Source organism: Rhamphochromis longiceps, unplaced genomic scaffold, assembly GCF_057381845.1.
Source record: "Rhamphochromis longiceps isolate RC_006_pf unplaced genomic scaffold, R_longiceps_female_GT1.1 unmapped_scaffold_5, whole genome shotgun sequence".
Classification (NCBI taxonomy): domain Eukaryota; kingdom Metazoa; phylum Chordata; class Actinopteri; order Cichliformes; family Cichlidae; genus Rhamphochromis; species Rhamphochromis longiceps.
Window position 1 is genome coordinate 419,673 of NW_028187225.1, and position 13,721 is coordinate 433,393.

The 13,721-nt window shown below is 40.8% G+C and overlaps 1 protein-coding gene and 1 long non-coding RNA gene across 2 annotated transcripts; one reads left to right on the forward strand and one right to left on the reverse strand.

The window, feature by feature from the left end:
- The first annotated feature begins 1,574 nt into the window (after positions 1-1,574).
- On the forward strand, positions 1,575-2,373 carry LOC146640560 (nanos homolog 2-like). Its single transcript, XM_085400106.1, has one exon. The coding sequence runs from the start codon at positions 1,647-1,649 to the stop codon at positions 2,145-2,147; it is 501 nt and encodes a 166-aa protein (XP_085256232.1). The 5' UTR covers positions 1,575-1,646; the 3' UTR covers positions 2,148-2,373.
- A 6,102-nt stretch (positions 2,374-8,475) lies between these two features.
- On the reverse strand, positions 8,476-12,755 carry LOC146640561 (uncharacterized). Its single transcript, XR_014910019.1, has 3 exons — positions 12,700-12,755; positions 11,043-11,212; positions 8,476-9,573 (listed from the first exon to the last, which is right to left on the reverse strand). It is a non-coding gene; the product is annotated as an uncharacterized LOC146640561 (long non-coding RNA).
- Positions 12,756-13,721: the final 966 nt, after the last annotated feature.

Sequence of the window (13,721 nt, forward strand, 5' to 3'; positions counted from 1 at the left end):
CTGTCAACTGGTCTGTAGTGTAGGATTTGTCGATATCTGACAAGTAGGCCAACCACAGGGACACAGCGGCCGCCTCCATTACTCCCGACATACCACTAGAGTGAGCCAGCACACCACAAATGAAGTTTTCTTGTTCTCCATTCATTTCAATGGGAAAAAACTTGCATTAAAATATTCATATTTAAAAAACTATAGAAGTAATAAACACCAAAAGTCATAGCAACTCATTCCAGCTCCAGCCGCACACAATGATATATCATATGTGAACCTTGTCTCAAAACTGTGGGGCGAGTTAAGGTCCAAAATAAACACCAAAAGTCATAGCAATTAGATGGAGTCATTGCTTTGGCAATGACTCCATCTAATGGTTAAATTTCTGAACTGCAGGCTCAGTAAGTAAGTAAGTAAGTAAGTAAGTAAACTTTATTTATTAAGCGCTTTTCACAGACAGACATTCACAAAGCAGCAGTGATGAGACGCAGGTCTTGCGTCCATGACTGCCCTCGCGAGTTAAAGACAGCTGCAGTGTTTGTGTTTTCTAACTCAGGTGTCTCAGCTGAAGAACTGCGGGGTGATTTTAAGAAATCCCCTGTCAATTGGTTATGAGCAAAAATTGTTTCTATAAAATAAAAATTAAAAAAACACAAAAAAAAACCCCAGTTTCAACCGTAACGTGAAGTACACATTTTATTATTTTTTTCCTTTTAGTGAAAGGAAACAGCCGTCGCCGGTATGCTAGTGCGCACGCTCCACCCCCTCCTACGCCTCTTTCCCCCCCTTCTTTTTGCTTTGTAAATAAACAGAAATGTGACTTTTGCTTCATAAACAGTTTGACAAACAAGTGGTGCCTGCAGGGTGTATATTCATGGTATAACCGGCATAAACACAGCCTCACTTCGTGTGTGATTGTGCAGGAAATACAACTGTGCGCTCAGCTTCGAAAAAGGACCGCATCTATCCATTTATCCTCATCTCACCTCTATGTATGTGCTCTCTTTGAGCGCAGGTGCGGCTCTTTGCTGTGACACATCTCTAATGTAGTCTAGACGCTCCGGCGCCAGGGGTCATCGGGTGACACACACACACACACAAACAACAAGTAACACAACATGGACCATGAACTCTGCGTGACTCAACTATACCAAGACAGTTCACCTATTACGAGCCTTTAAAGTAAGCTTATTGCTAAATAGTCTTGATATTTAATCAACAGGTAAGGTAACACCTGATTCTGTTCACATGGACGGAGTTTTTTCAGTGCTAAATAGTCTGCACATCCCGGCTCTTATTATTTATTTTGCTGCGTTATTTTGCAAAATTATCTAATCTAAAAATAAACTACATAAATGAGTGCGATGCAATATTTTGCTCTTGGTGTTTTCAGTCCTTTATGTCCATCTTATGTGTCATTTTTTTCTGTTATCAATCAACCAACCGATCATTCGATTAAAGGCCTGTCAACGGGCTTCGTAAAGGTTCTTTTAAGGTCACCAGAAAGCTACATAAAGACTGCACCTGCACCTGCACCAAAGTTCTTTTTTTTTTTTCTCTCTATCTCCGAACATTGTTGCATTTTAAAACCATCTTCAGTGAGCTATAAATATGAGGCGCTCCAAACACACTCTCAGTTTTACTTCTGCCAAAAAATGACCACAATGCCGAGACGACTGGAGGTCCAGAACTCGATCCTCACTGGTGGGGACAGCTTTAACATGTGGCACGACTACATGAATCTGAGCCAAGTGTTCGAGAAACTGTGCAGCAACCGTGAGGTTGATAACCGAGACACCGAGCGTCCAAAGAAGGGACAAGCGCCCCCTTGGAGTAAGGTCCACACTTCCACTCGGGGGAAGAAATCCTCCAAAAACTCATCACAGTCCAGTCCGACCAGCAGCGCGTCGGACACCAGCAGCAGCGCCTCATCCTCGGACTACTGCCGCTTATGCAAGCAGAACGGGGAGACTCCGAGGGTGTACCTATCTCACAAGCTCAAATCAGACGACGGGAAAGTTTTCTGCCCCGTCCTCCGGAACTACACTTGCCCGATCTGCGAAGCCACCGGTGACAGCGCTCACACACGCAAGTACTGCCCGCAGATGAAGTGCGAGGCTGCTGGGAGGATGCAGACCGTAGGCAAGTTCTGGTAGCTGCTGAAAACTGAAGCTGCGAGAAACTGTACATATTTACCGAACTGTTTGGGGTATGTGTTCGTGTTGGCAGAGACCGTTTCAGTTCCAAAGACTGTTTCAAGTTTGACTGTCAAACACTCCGCTGCAGTCTGCAGCAAGGAGCCCTCATCCATCACATCTGTGGAGCCCCGAGCCGGGGTGAGCGCTCTCAAACCTCGGTAAAAATTAAACTCTTTAAAGTCCTCGAGTGTTTATTGTTGTTGTTGTTGTTATTGTTGTTGTTGTTGTTGTTTAATATGATACAATTTCGGGGGTACTTCATAGGTCACAAGTGAAACACTAAAGTGGCTAACCTTTCTGTGGAATTAAATAGATTTCTAAAAATGTGCCCATAGTGTCAGTGCGCGAGTCTTTTAGTTAAAATGCAAATGCTATATTATCCCTCATGTCAGACAGATTATTCGACAAAAACGTCAGTATTTTGTCTTTTTTTTTTTTTTTTTGGTATTATAGAAAATTTTTAACTCACATGCAACTCTTCCACTTGAAGTTACAGATGTACCTGAACTCACCAGAGAACATGCGTCATAAAAAAATAATTAAATTAAATTAAAAGTAACACTTCAAGGCAAAAGTGAAACGATTATGTGAAGTGAGAAATTGAATTAAGGTTCAATAGTTTTAGTTTCAAAATAGAGGGGCTGGGGAAATACAGTATACAAGGTCAAAACAGAGTTTGTACAAGTTTGTACAAAGACAGCTGCAGTGTTTGTGTTTTCTAACTCAGGTGTCTCAGCTGAAGAACTGCGGGGTGATTTTAAGAAATCCCCTGTCAATTGGTTATGAGCAAAAATTGTTTCTATAAAATAAAAATTAAAAAAACACAAAAAAAACCCCCCCAGTTTCAACCGTAACGTGAAGTACACATTTTATTATTTTTTTCCTTTTAGTGAAAGGAAACAGCCGTCGCCGGTATGCTAGTGCGCACGCTCCACCCCCTCCTACGCCTCTTTTCCCCCCTTCTTTTTGCTTTGTAAATAAACAGAAATGTGACTTTTGCTTCATAAACAGTTTGACAAACAAGTGGTGCCTGCAGGGTGTATATTCATGGTATAACCGGCATAAACACAGCCTCACTTCGTGTGTGATTGTGCAGGAAATACAACTGTGCGCTCAGCTTCGAAAAAGGACCGCATCTATCCATTTATCCTCATCTCACCTCTATGTATGTGCTCTCTTTGAGCGCAGGTGCGGCTCTTTGCTGTGACACATCTCTAATGTAGTCTAGACGCTCCGGCGCCAGGGGTCATCGGGTGACACACACACACACAAACAACAAGTAACACAACATGGACCATGAACTCTGCGTGACTCAACTATACCAAGACAGTTCACCTATTACGAGCCTTTAAAGTAAGCTTATTGCTAAATAGTCTTGATATTTAATCAACAGGTAAGGTAACACCTGATTCTGTTCACATGGACGGAGTTTTTTCAGTGCTAAATAGTCTGCACATCCCGGCTCTTATTATTTATTTTGCTGCGTTATTTTGCAAAATTATCTAATCTAAAAATAAACTACATAAATGAGTGCGATGCAATATTTTGCTCTTGGTGTTTTCAGTCCTTTATGTCCATCTTATGTGTCATTTTTTTCTGTTATCAATCAACCAACCGATCATTCGATTAAAGGCCTGTCAACGGGCTTCGTAAAGGTTCTTTTAAGGTCACCAGAAAGCTACATAAAGACTGCACCTGCACCTGCACCAAAGTTCTTTTTTTTTTTTCTCTCTATCTCCGAACATTGTTGCATTTTAAAACCATCTTCAGTGAGCTATAAATAGGTCACAAGTGAAACACTAAAGTGGCTAACCTTTCTGTGGAATTAAATAGATTTCTAAAAATGTGCCCATAGTGTCAGTACAGGATTGTGAACATCGCAACGCAAAGTTTTTGATTTCTCTCAAAACATATATTTCTTTTCATGCTGAACAGATAATATCTTTAATTTGAGTCAAAGTGATTTGCACTTGAACACGCCCACCAGAAATAGACCGGGACCCATTTTTATTCTGCATGGCTGCTGGAAACATCATGTCACATCTTTGATTAATTTCATCTGAAAATAAACGTAAGTAAAGCCAAGTGTGTTACAAAAGCTTTTATAATTTGTATTGCCAAAATCGCAGAAAATAACCCCATTTAAGCTGGGTCGACAGCCACCCCTAATTTTTGCATGATTGTAGCTGCTAGCTATAAGCTAGCTAGCTATCCTGCGCAACGTTAGAACTGGTTACCAGAAACCGACCATCACAGTCGGGAATACAAGTTAGTATACTGGTAAAAAACGGCTTTTTGCCTAACTAGCTAGCGTTACCACGATGCATCGGTGGTGGATAAAGCTAGCTAGCATAAGTTCATAGTTCATAACATTCATAGTATAACTCCGTGCTCCGCTTCGTTTGAATTTTTCTGGTGAGCTCGCGGTTTCTAGACACAAGCTTGTGTTTGTGCGCGCACGTTTGTCTCTCTTCATATAAATATCTGTGTGTTATGTGTGTGTACACCGAGCGCAAAAGATAATTATTAATGTGCATGATTTAGAGACAGAAATAACAAGCCAGCATATAAGATCAATGACATAAGACTAATTCCTTCAATTGACTTTCAGGCGCAGCTCGGAAAAATGTGCATTTTCTGAAGAAATTTTAATTTTAACAGCAAAAAATTGACCCTATGCCAAACTTAGTCGCTAATGGCTGGTCTGTAGACTGTTTGGTATGTCATGTTACGTATTTCTTGGTTTTTCTATGTAATGTGTTTTATAGAGAAGTAACATTATTCTTTTTTTTCTGTATGCTTTCAGAACCACAGATCGCTCCATCCATTCCATGGCTGAAGCATACATTTTCATTTAATCTGAACAGGTATCATTTTGCATTTACACTGCACATCCTTTTTAAACATTTCATAATAATCTAGACTCTCCCTCATTATCCTCTCATTCACCTTGCTGATGTGTTGAGGACTTGATAAAAGAATACATGGTATGTCCATATCTGTTCTGTCTCTACATGAGATGCAGTCTCTTGATGTAAATTTGACAACTCTGCTATTAAATGCAGTGATTAATGTAGGACAGCAACGATTAATCAACTCATCAAGTTAATATCTTAGGGTTCTGTATTGTTTTCTTTTTTTTTTTCTTGGGCTTTGTGGAACATTTATGAAAATGTTCCACCATTGATTTAATTTAATGATTATGCAATTCACAATCTGATTAGTCAAATAATTGTTCTAATAGTCTGTGACCAAACAACTATCAAAATAGTAGTTTATTATGGTCAAAGATTTATCAGGTGTGCCAGACTTCAGTTCTTCACTTGTACATTTTGTTCCATATTTTACCTCAAGATATCCCAGAAAGATGAAGCTGAGGAAGAGCTGCAGAGTACCACCATGGCACTCTTCGTCTTCAGGGACAACTCAAGCCTCCTACATCAGCCTCGAGACATCGGGATAATCATTGATGGTGTGGAAGTCCTGAATGAGTTGCCTTCTGTGGCAGCTGGAGTGGCAATGGTCTTTGGACTCTGTTATGCTCTTAATATGGAATATCCACGAGGATTCAGGTTCACCTTTGAGGCTCTTCAAAAGATTATGATGGAGCTTGACTTTAACAAGATGACCTCTAAGATTCGCAAACTTAATTGTGAACTTAACACTGCACAGTAGTGTGTTTGCATGCATGTGTGCATGTGTATGTGCACATGCATGTGCATGTGTGCTTGGTTGGCCTGCAGTGGTATTCTACATTCAAAATTTATAAGAACACCCATTTGAAAGGGAGATTTAAGTTGATTTCATTGATACATGTGTAGATTTTTTTTTTTTTTACATTGTACAGGCACAGTGCACATATAAACATTTTTGAGTACTTGCAAATTGGTTTAAAAAGAGTTTTTATAATGGTTTTATGCCAGTTTTAGACAGGTTGCAGGTTTTATACTGGTTTTCAAAAGATTGCAGGTTTTATAAAACAAACATTTCTCTAATCATTTCTGCCGTAGCACTAAATCTGTATATTACTAATCCTCTCTATTGATTATAGTTAAAATGGTTTGGAACAATAAATAATTTTGAAACAATTGGTTGGCCAACTGTCTTGTTTTTTATAGGAAATGCAGAGCATTTTTGAACTGAAATGAAATGTAAAAAATATAGTTTGAATATATGTAAATCAATTACCTGGCTTCAACACAAACATATTAGTTCATGTTAATTTGGTTCGATGTGAATACATTAGGTTGGTTAAATTTCAATATATTAGCTTGGTTCAATAATTAAAATATGGTTCTATGTAAAAAAATCAATTTGGATCAATGCAAAATTTAAAGTTTCAGTCAAGTCTAGTAATATTGTTTATATCAACATAAAAGTATCAGGTCATATCAAGTGACTCAATTTGGATTCTATAAAGCCAAATATTTTGGATGTGACAACTGGACATCATTTTTTTTAATTTGAATAGGGTTATTTTTTTTACAGTGTAGTTTATTTCTCACAGTTTTTTAAAAATTCTCTTGCTTTATGGTTCTTAGCGCTGTTACCAGTCTTTGCATTTATCATCATTTTTTCTCTTTTTTCTTTCATGTTACACAAACATGATTACATATTGCATATGAATCAAGGTTGCGCAGAGGTGGTTGCATTTCCCAGACAATCATGCAAAATATATACATTTCTTTTTTTAAAAATGACATGGTGCGACAGGACTGTAGCACAGTAATACAGCAACATCAGAGGCAAATTCCATTCAAGTTTTGCAAGCCTAGCTTTGAACTTTATTTAAATAAACGGCAGTGACTCGTTATGACAAGGATCATTCTTAATCTCACTCAAACCATGCTGAACGGCTCTAACCCAATTAGGAACATAGGGTTGTTGTTTTTTTTGTTTTTTTTTTAAAAAGAAAAGAAAAACATAACTGAACACAACAGTATGTCAGTGCAGTGACTAATCAGGCAGTACAGTTTCAGGAACCGTTTTAACTGAGGCAGGATGGCATTTTGGTTTTTAAATGGGCATTTAAAACCTGAAATAATCCTAAAGGCTTAGACAAAAAGGTGACATTTGTTTTCGAAATTGAGGTGATGGGCATCTTAGTCGCTGTCACTCCTCTCTCCTCTCTGGAGCAGCCTCTTTCCACTGGAGGGCACGGGAACCTCATGCTTCACTGAGACCTTTGACTTGCTTTTGCTGTCCTTGTCAAGCAGCTCCAAACCGTCATTGATCTTCTTCAACATCTCGTAACGCTCACGCCCACGAACAGGGAGGAGAAAAACCTCCTTGTCGTCCCCCTCAGCACTGGAGGTACATTTGGACTTCTTTGTGGATGTGGTGTCAGGAGGTGGTGCGCTCTTTCGTTTTTTCGCCTCTTTGGTGCCGCTCTCCTTCTTCTGTTTATTGTCCTCCTGTAGCTGTAACAAAGAGGGACGAAATAACAAAAAAGAGAAACATATTTGTCAAGTAATTTTACCCCCCCCCCCAAAAGTGGCATTTAACATGATGATATTCTATTGCCTTCTGGGGGAGGGAAGGAACAGCGGTTTTTCTTTTGAGTTTATATTCAAGTTTTCTCCTTCTTGCCCCCTCTGGTGTACAATTTCTTCCTTTTTCCTGTTTAAAAAGAGTTCACATATTTTGTCATTTGACTGTAAGCAGTGCAAGGAGGAGATGCTCGCTTTTTGCATGACAGTCTGCCACTTCAGTCTTCCCTTTCTTTATAAGGCTGGAAAATACTTCAGACCCCTCCTCAGGCAGTAAGGGGCCTGAGGTGGGGTCTGAACTGTGGGTACCGGTATGAGGAGAGAAGGGGGACAGGACTGGATAGTGGCTTAAAGTTAGGATTTGGTTTGATTAGGTGAGCCGGTTTTTGGTTGTGTCTGCTTATGATTTGAAACAGGTCTGAAATGAGAGAAAGAGGAGTTTGTTCCTGGGGAATTATAAGACAGTGGTGTCCCGTTTTCCTTCTCATTAATCATATGAGAAGAATGAAGGCGTTTTAAAGATTTTTGAGTTGAGGTTTGTCCTTCTGCAGCTATCAGTTTTCTAAAGAACTCGTCCTCCTCATACTGCAGAGTGTTTAGGAAACTTGGCTCAGAGCTGCAGAAGTTCTTGACTGTCGTACATTTGTGGTTAGTCTGATGAAACTCATTTTCAGTGTACTGACTGAAAGTGAACAGCGGGTCCTGACTCCACGTCTGTGGTAAAGGGTTAGGGTGTTGAAAAAAGATCAGGGAACCAGCAATCGCCGGTTCCTTGAGATGAACTCTCCACCGTGGGACAGGATGGTGGTACCCCTGCCCCAGTTCAAAAAATTGCCCATCTTGGGTTTACGCGCATCTACTGAGCTCTTCGCGACGTTTCGGCGTTCCTTCGCCTTCTTCAGGCCGAGCTCAGTGTGTCTGTGTTGTGTGCCTTGTGCCAGAACTAAACTGAAAATATTAGAGCAATATTTCAATGAAATATCCTGAAACGCGTACCTTCACTCAGAAATCGGGGCTGGGGAAACAAAAGCAGAGTCTGAAAGTTTGAGGACAAACAGTCAAATCTTTTTCTCTCTCTCTTTTTTTTTTTTTTAAACATGTCATAAAGACGAGACCCACAAACTCAGTATGTCTACTCATTAGCTACCTTGCATTATAAATATATAAAGTTTTAAAAAGTGCTTATTAAAAGAAACTATAGTGATGTGATAACTTCCAGCAGTGTCATTCTCATTTTTGTTCTTGACCAGCATTAATACGAAATGTCAGGGAGAGCAAAACGGTCGTCCTTCACAGTCCTCCTCCAACACTGACAAGGATTGTCCACAAAAAACCCCCAAAAAAACCCCCCAAAGAACTGGTCTCCCATTAACATTCATTCAACGTGTACACAAAGATAGACGTTTTTGGAAAAGCATAGTTAATACAAAAGGAGACTTCTCAAACTAAAGAGGAGAGTATTGGCGACTGGTAACACACTGCTGCTGCGACCGACTGGAACACAAGACGACAGGTAAAAATTAAAATAACTAGCAATAATTAGGGGTTAGGTTGGTGTCTAGGTGGGGGTTTTGGTGGGTGCCGGACGCTGTGGCGAAGAGGCCACGCCGATGGCTTCTTCGGTTCTGGAGATATGGCGAATCGGACCAAAAAGGATGGGACAAAACGGTCCCAATCGGAGAAAGGAAGGTGCAGAGGGCCTGGGTCCACCACCACTGTACTCAGCAGGCCCTGCCGGGTCGTTAGACACGCAGCATGGCAGGGATTGGTGACATAACATGTAGCAGTTTCCCTTCACAGAAGCCTCTGCAGCAGGTGGGTAGAGGAGCAGGCAGCAGAAGCAGGCCTGTGGAGCACTATGTCATCTGCTCGTCCACATATGGCTTCAAGAGGCCCTGTACAAGGGGAGAAGAAATGCATCATTGGTTACCACAAATAAAACAGTGTCTTTCTGCCTGTGTCATTCTGTTTGGTTTCTTTGAGCGTTTGTTTCTTAAATACACAGCAAGTGTCACTCTCTCTCTCTCTCTCTCTCTCTCTCTCTCTCACACACACCCACCCACACACACACACACACCAAAGCACACACACAGACACTGTGAGGTCTGTAGTGCAAAATTTGAATTTCATTGCTTTTTAATTTCTCTCTCTCTCTCTCTCTCTCTCTCTCTCTCTCTCTCTCTCTCTCTCTCTCTCTCTCTCTCTCACACACACACAGAAGCAGAGCAGCTGCTGTGCAACTGGGATTGAACAAGAGGTGCTCCCTCTGCTGGCTCAATGCGGTACAAAGTGTCTGAAGGAGTTATACCGGCGAAAATAACATCTTTCAATTGCATGTTTGGTCCACAGGATGGCGCCTAGCTGGCAAGTCCTGTACATTGCATATTAAAAGTTGTTGCAAGTGCACTCACATGTATTTTTTGTGTAAAAGAGACACACACACACACACACACACACACACACACACACACACACACAAGCTGGTCAGCTGCTTTGCAACTCAACGCGGTACAAATCGACTTCTGTGCCTCTTTTTCTCTTTGGGTTTTCTGTGTGTTTTTTTAAATTTTTAAATCCACAGCAAGTGTCTCTCTCTCTCTCTCTCTGTCTGTTCTCTCTGTCACACACACACACACACACACACACACACACACACACACACACACACACACACACACACACACACACCAAAGCACACACACAGACACTGTGAGGTCTGTAGTGCAAAATTTGAATTTCATTGCTTTTTAATTTCTCTCTCTCTCTCTCTCTCTCTCTCTCTCTCTCTCTCTCTCTCTCTCTCACACACACACACACACAGAAGCAGAGCAGCTGCTGTGCCACTGGGATTGAACAAGAGGTGCTCCCTCTGCTGGCTCAATGCGGTACAAAGTGTCAGAAGGAGTTATACCGGCGAAAATAACATCTTTCAATTGCATGTTTGGTCCACAGGATGGCGCCTAGCTGGCAAGTCCTGTACATTGCATATTAAAAGTTGTTGCAAGTGCACTCACATGTATTTTTTGTGTAAAAGAGACACACACACACACACACACACACAAGCTGGTCAGCTGCTTTGCAACTCAATGCGGTACAAATCGACTTCTGTGCCTCTTTTTCTCTTTGGGTTTTCTGTGTGTTTTTTTAAATTTTTAAATCCACAGCAAGTGTCTCTCTCTCTCTCTCTCTCACACACACCCACCCACACACACACACACACACACACACACACACACACACTCACACTCAGCGGCTCAGAGATGAGGGAAAAACAACAGAAATCAGGAGAGATTTTCAGTGTCAGGAGAGGACCTGTTGTGATGCTGGGCCATTGTGTAAGATTGTGTAAGATTGTAATGTGTACCTGTGGCTGGTGTGTGCTCCTTAAAGGTGTCAGGACGAGGAAGCGTGGGTGGCTGGGCTTCGGCTTTGGCTCAGGAACGTCATTTATTCTGCGTGGCGCCGCGTGTGCCCTGTGCAGCTTCGATGTGTGCGGCTGACGCTCTGTGGTTCCTGTTCCTGTCATAAAAGGCCCTGTACAAGGGGAGAAGAAATGCATCATTGGTTACCAAAATAAAACAGTGTCTTTCTGCCTGTGTCATTCTGTTTGGTTTCTTTGAGCGTTTGTTTCTTAAATACACAGCAAGTGTCACTCTCTCTCTCTCTCTCTCTGTCACACACACACACACACACACACACACACACACACACACACACACACACACACACACAGAAGCTGGTTAGCTGGTTAGCTGCTGTGCAACTGGGATTGAACCAGAGGGGCTCCCTCTGCTGGCTCAATGCGGTACAAATCGACTTGTGTGCCTGTCCTTCTCTTTGGTTTTTCTGTGTGTTTTTTTTTTCCAAATCCACAGCAAGTGTCACTGTCTCTCTCTGAGTGCGCAAAACTTTTTTTCTTATGCACACCATTAAAAAAAAAAAGTTGGGCGCACCCAAATCAGCGTTCAAAGATTGATGGCTCCCTGTCAGAGCACTGGCTATGAATTTCAGATCGATCAGGCCTTAACTTGACAAAAAAGTTATCAATCGTTCTTTTCATCTTTTCTCATTGCCCACGGTCAGTTATATCCACTTCTGTCGGTCCTAGGATATTCACTAGGGCTGGGTATCATCACTGATTTCTATAATCCACTTGATTCCGCTTCACAAGGTCCAGATTCGATTTGGTGCAATTTTTCCTCAGACAGTGAGAAATCTTGTAATTCTGATCATTTATCAGTACTGACACTAAACTTTATCAGAGATGTGAACATCACAGCACATGCCGTTGTGTCAAAGTAACTGAGAATAAAATAGAAAAAAAAAACATGAAGGAGATTTTCCTGGCATGGATTTTATAGCAGATAACCTTAAAAATATTCTGCAATTATACCCAATTTGAAAAAGTTTACATTTCTTCAGTATTGAACAGCAGAAATTATTCTTTCTTGTCCGAGGTCATTTAAGTACAAAGAAAAGAAAAGACAGCGGCCGCCAGCGCTGTAAACAACGGTAGACTGATGGGTAATAAGCAAATGAGTAATGCGGAAAACACATGTTTGAGATGGGAAACTTTTCTTGAAGTACAGAGCGAGAGCTGTGCATGAACTGTGGTTTTTATCGTGTTGGAAGCAAAACAGCAAAAGTAATAGGGAATTAACGACGATATTTATCAAATGTGAAGCATAGTTTGGTTCTTCTTTTGCTGCTGGCCTAGTGAATTTTGGTTGAAGAGAGACAAAACCTGCAGCCCAGAATCTTGCGCAAAAAAGACGTAAAGACGATTCAGACACGACGAATCAGAATTAGTGAGCTTTTGGCTTTCAGCCCCGACGGCGGCTAAGCTAATTCTGATGCGCCGGTCCGCTCTGTGTTTACCGTTTCCTGCTCTCATTCGCTGGTTGTTGTTGAAATAGTTTTGTGAGCTTTAGCCTGAGACTCTGGCGTTTCTGGTAAAATACATTTATATTCATTCAATTCAGGATTTAATGAATCGGTATCGCTTCATTCAAGCTACTCACCTTTCTCTATCCACCTGCACTTTCAGCTGGACCAAGGACATTTACAGAGGTCCCGCCCCTGACTATCTCTGATTGGTTTAGACCACGAAGGGCAATGACGTGTGTCTGTTGTTGATCACATGGATGTCGGTGGCAAATTTTACAAACACTTCTCATAATGACTAACTACTCCTGACATTTTTGAGATGTTAGCTCTTTATACAACGAAGTTATAGTGCGATACAAATAATATCAGGCTGATCCTGCCACAATTTGTTCCCCCTGTGTAAATCACGGACAAACAGTATCCCACATTGCTGATTTTTCATTCACAAACACTTCTTATTATGACGCATTACTCCTGAAACTTTAGAGGATTTAGCTCTTTTTAGAGTAAAGTTACAGGAGAATAAAAATAGTTATCAGCCAAAATGTTAATGTTTTATTAAAATAATCCCATCTGATACCCCGTGAGATGAGATAACTCTTTAATGTCATTGCACAGTCATACATAGTACAGTAGTACAATGAAACTGGAAAACTGTCCTACGTCGGCTTTTCCATATATATATATAATTTTCTGTTGTATGGTAATGTAACGATACTAATTTTTCACAAAATGAAAACATCAGTACTTCCTGCGTGCTCCCAGCACAGGGGAAACAAATTCTGTCGGGGATACCTACTTTGGCACAACAGATCCAAGTATAAAAACAATAACAAATACAATTTCTAGGTTCCATAACAGTTTTTATCATTACTTTATTGTGGATTAGGTGAAGAATTGTTAAATGTGGACAATTTAAATAATAGACTAATGCAATAGCAAATTGTGCCTTTTTCTCAGATGGACAGCAGATGGAGTTAGAGGAGATGAGGTAGGAAGAGAGGCAAAGATTGAGTCATGGGCAGAGCCTAGTTTATTTCTCATAGTTTTTTAAAAATTCTCTTGCTTTATGGTTCTTTGCGCTGTTACCAGTCTTTGCATTTATCATCGTTTTAAGTGTCTTGATTTTAACTGGATCTAAAAGGCTTGGATCTCC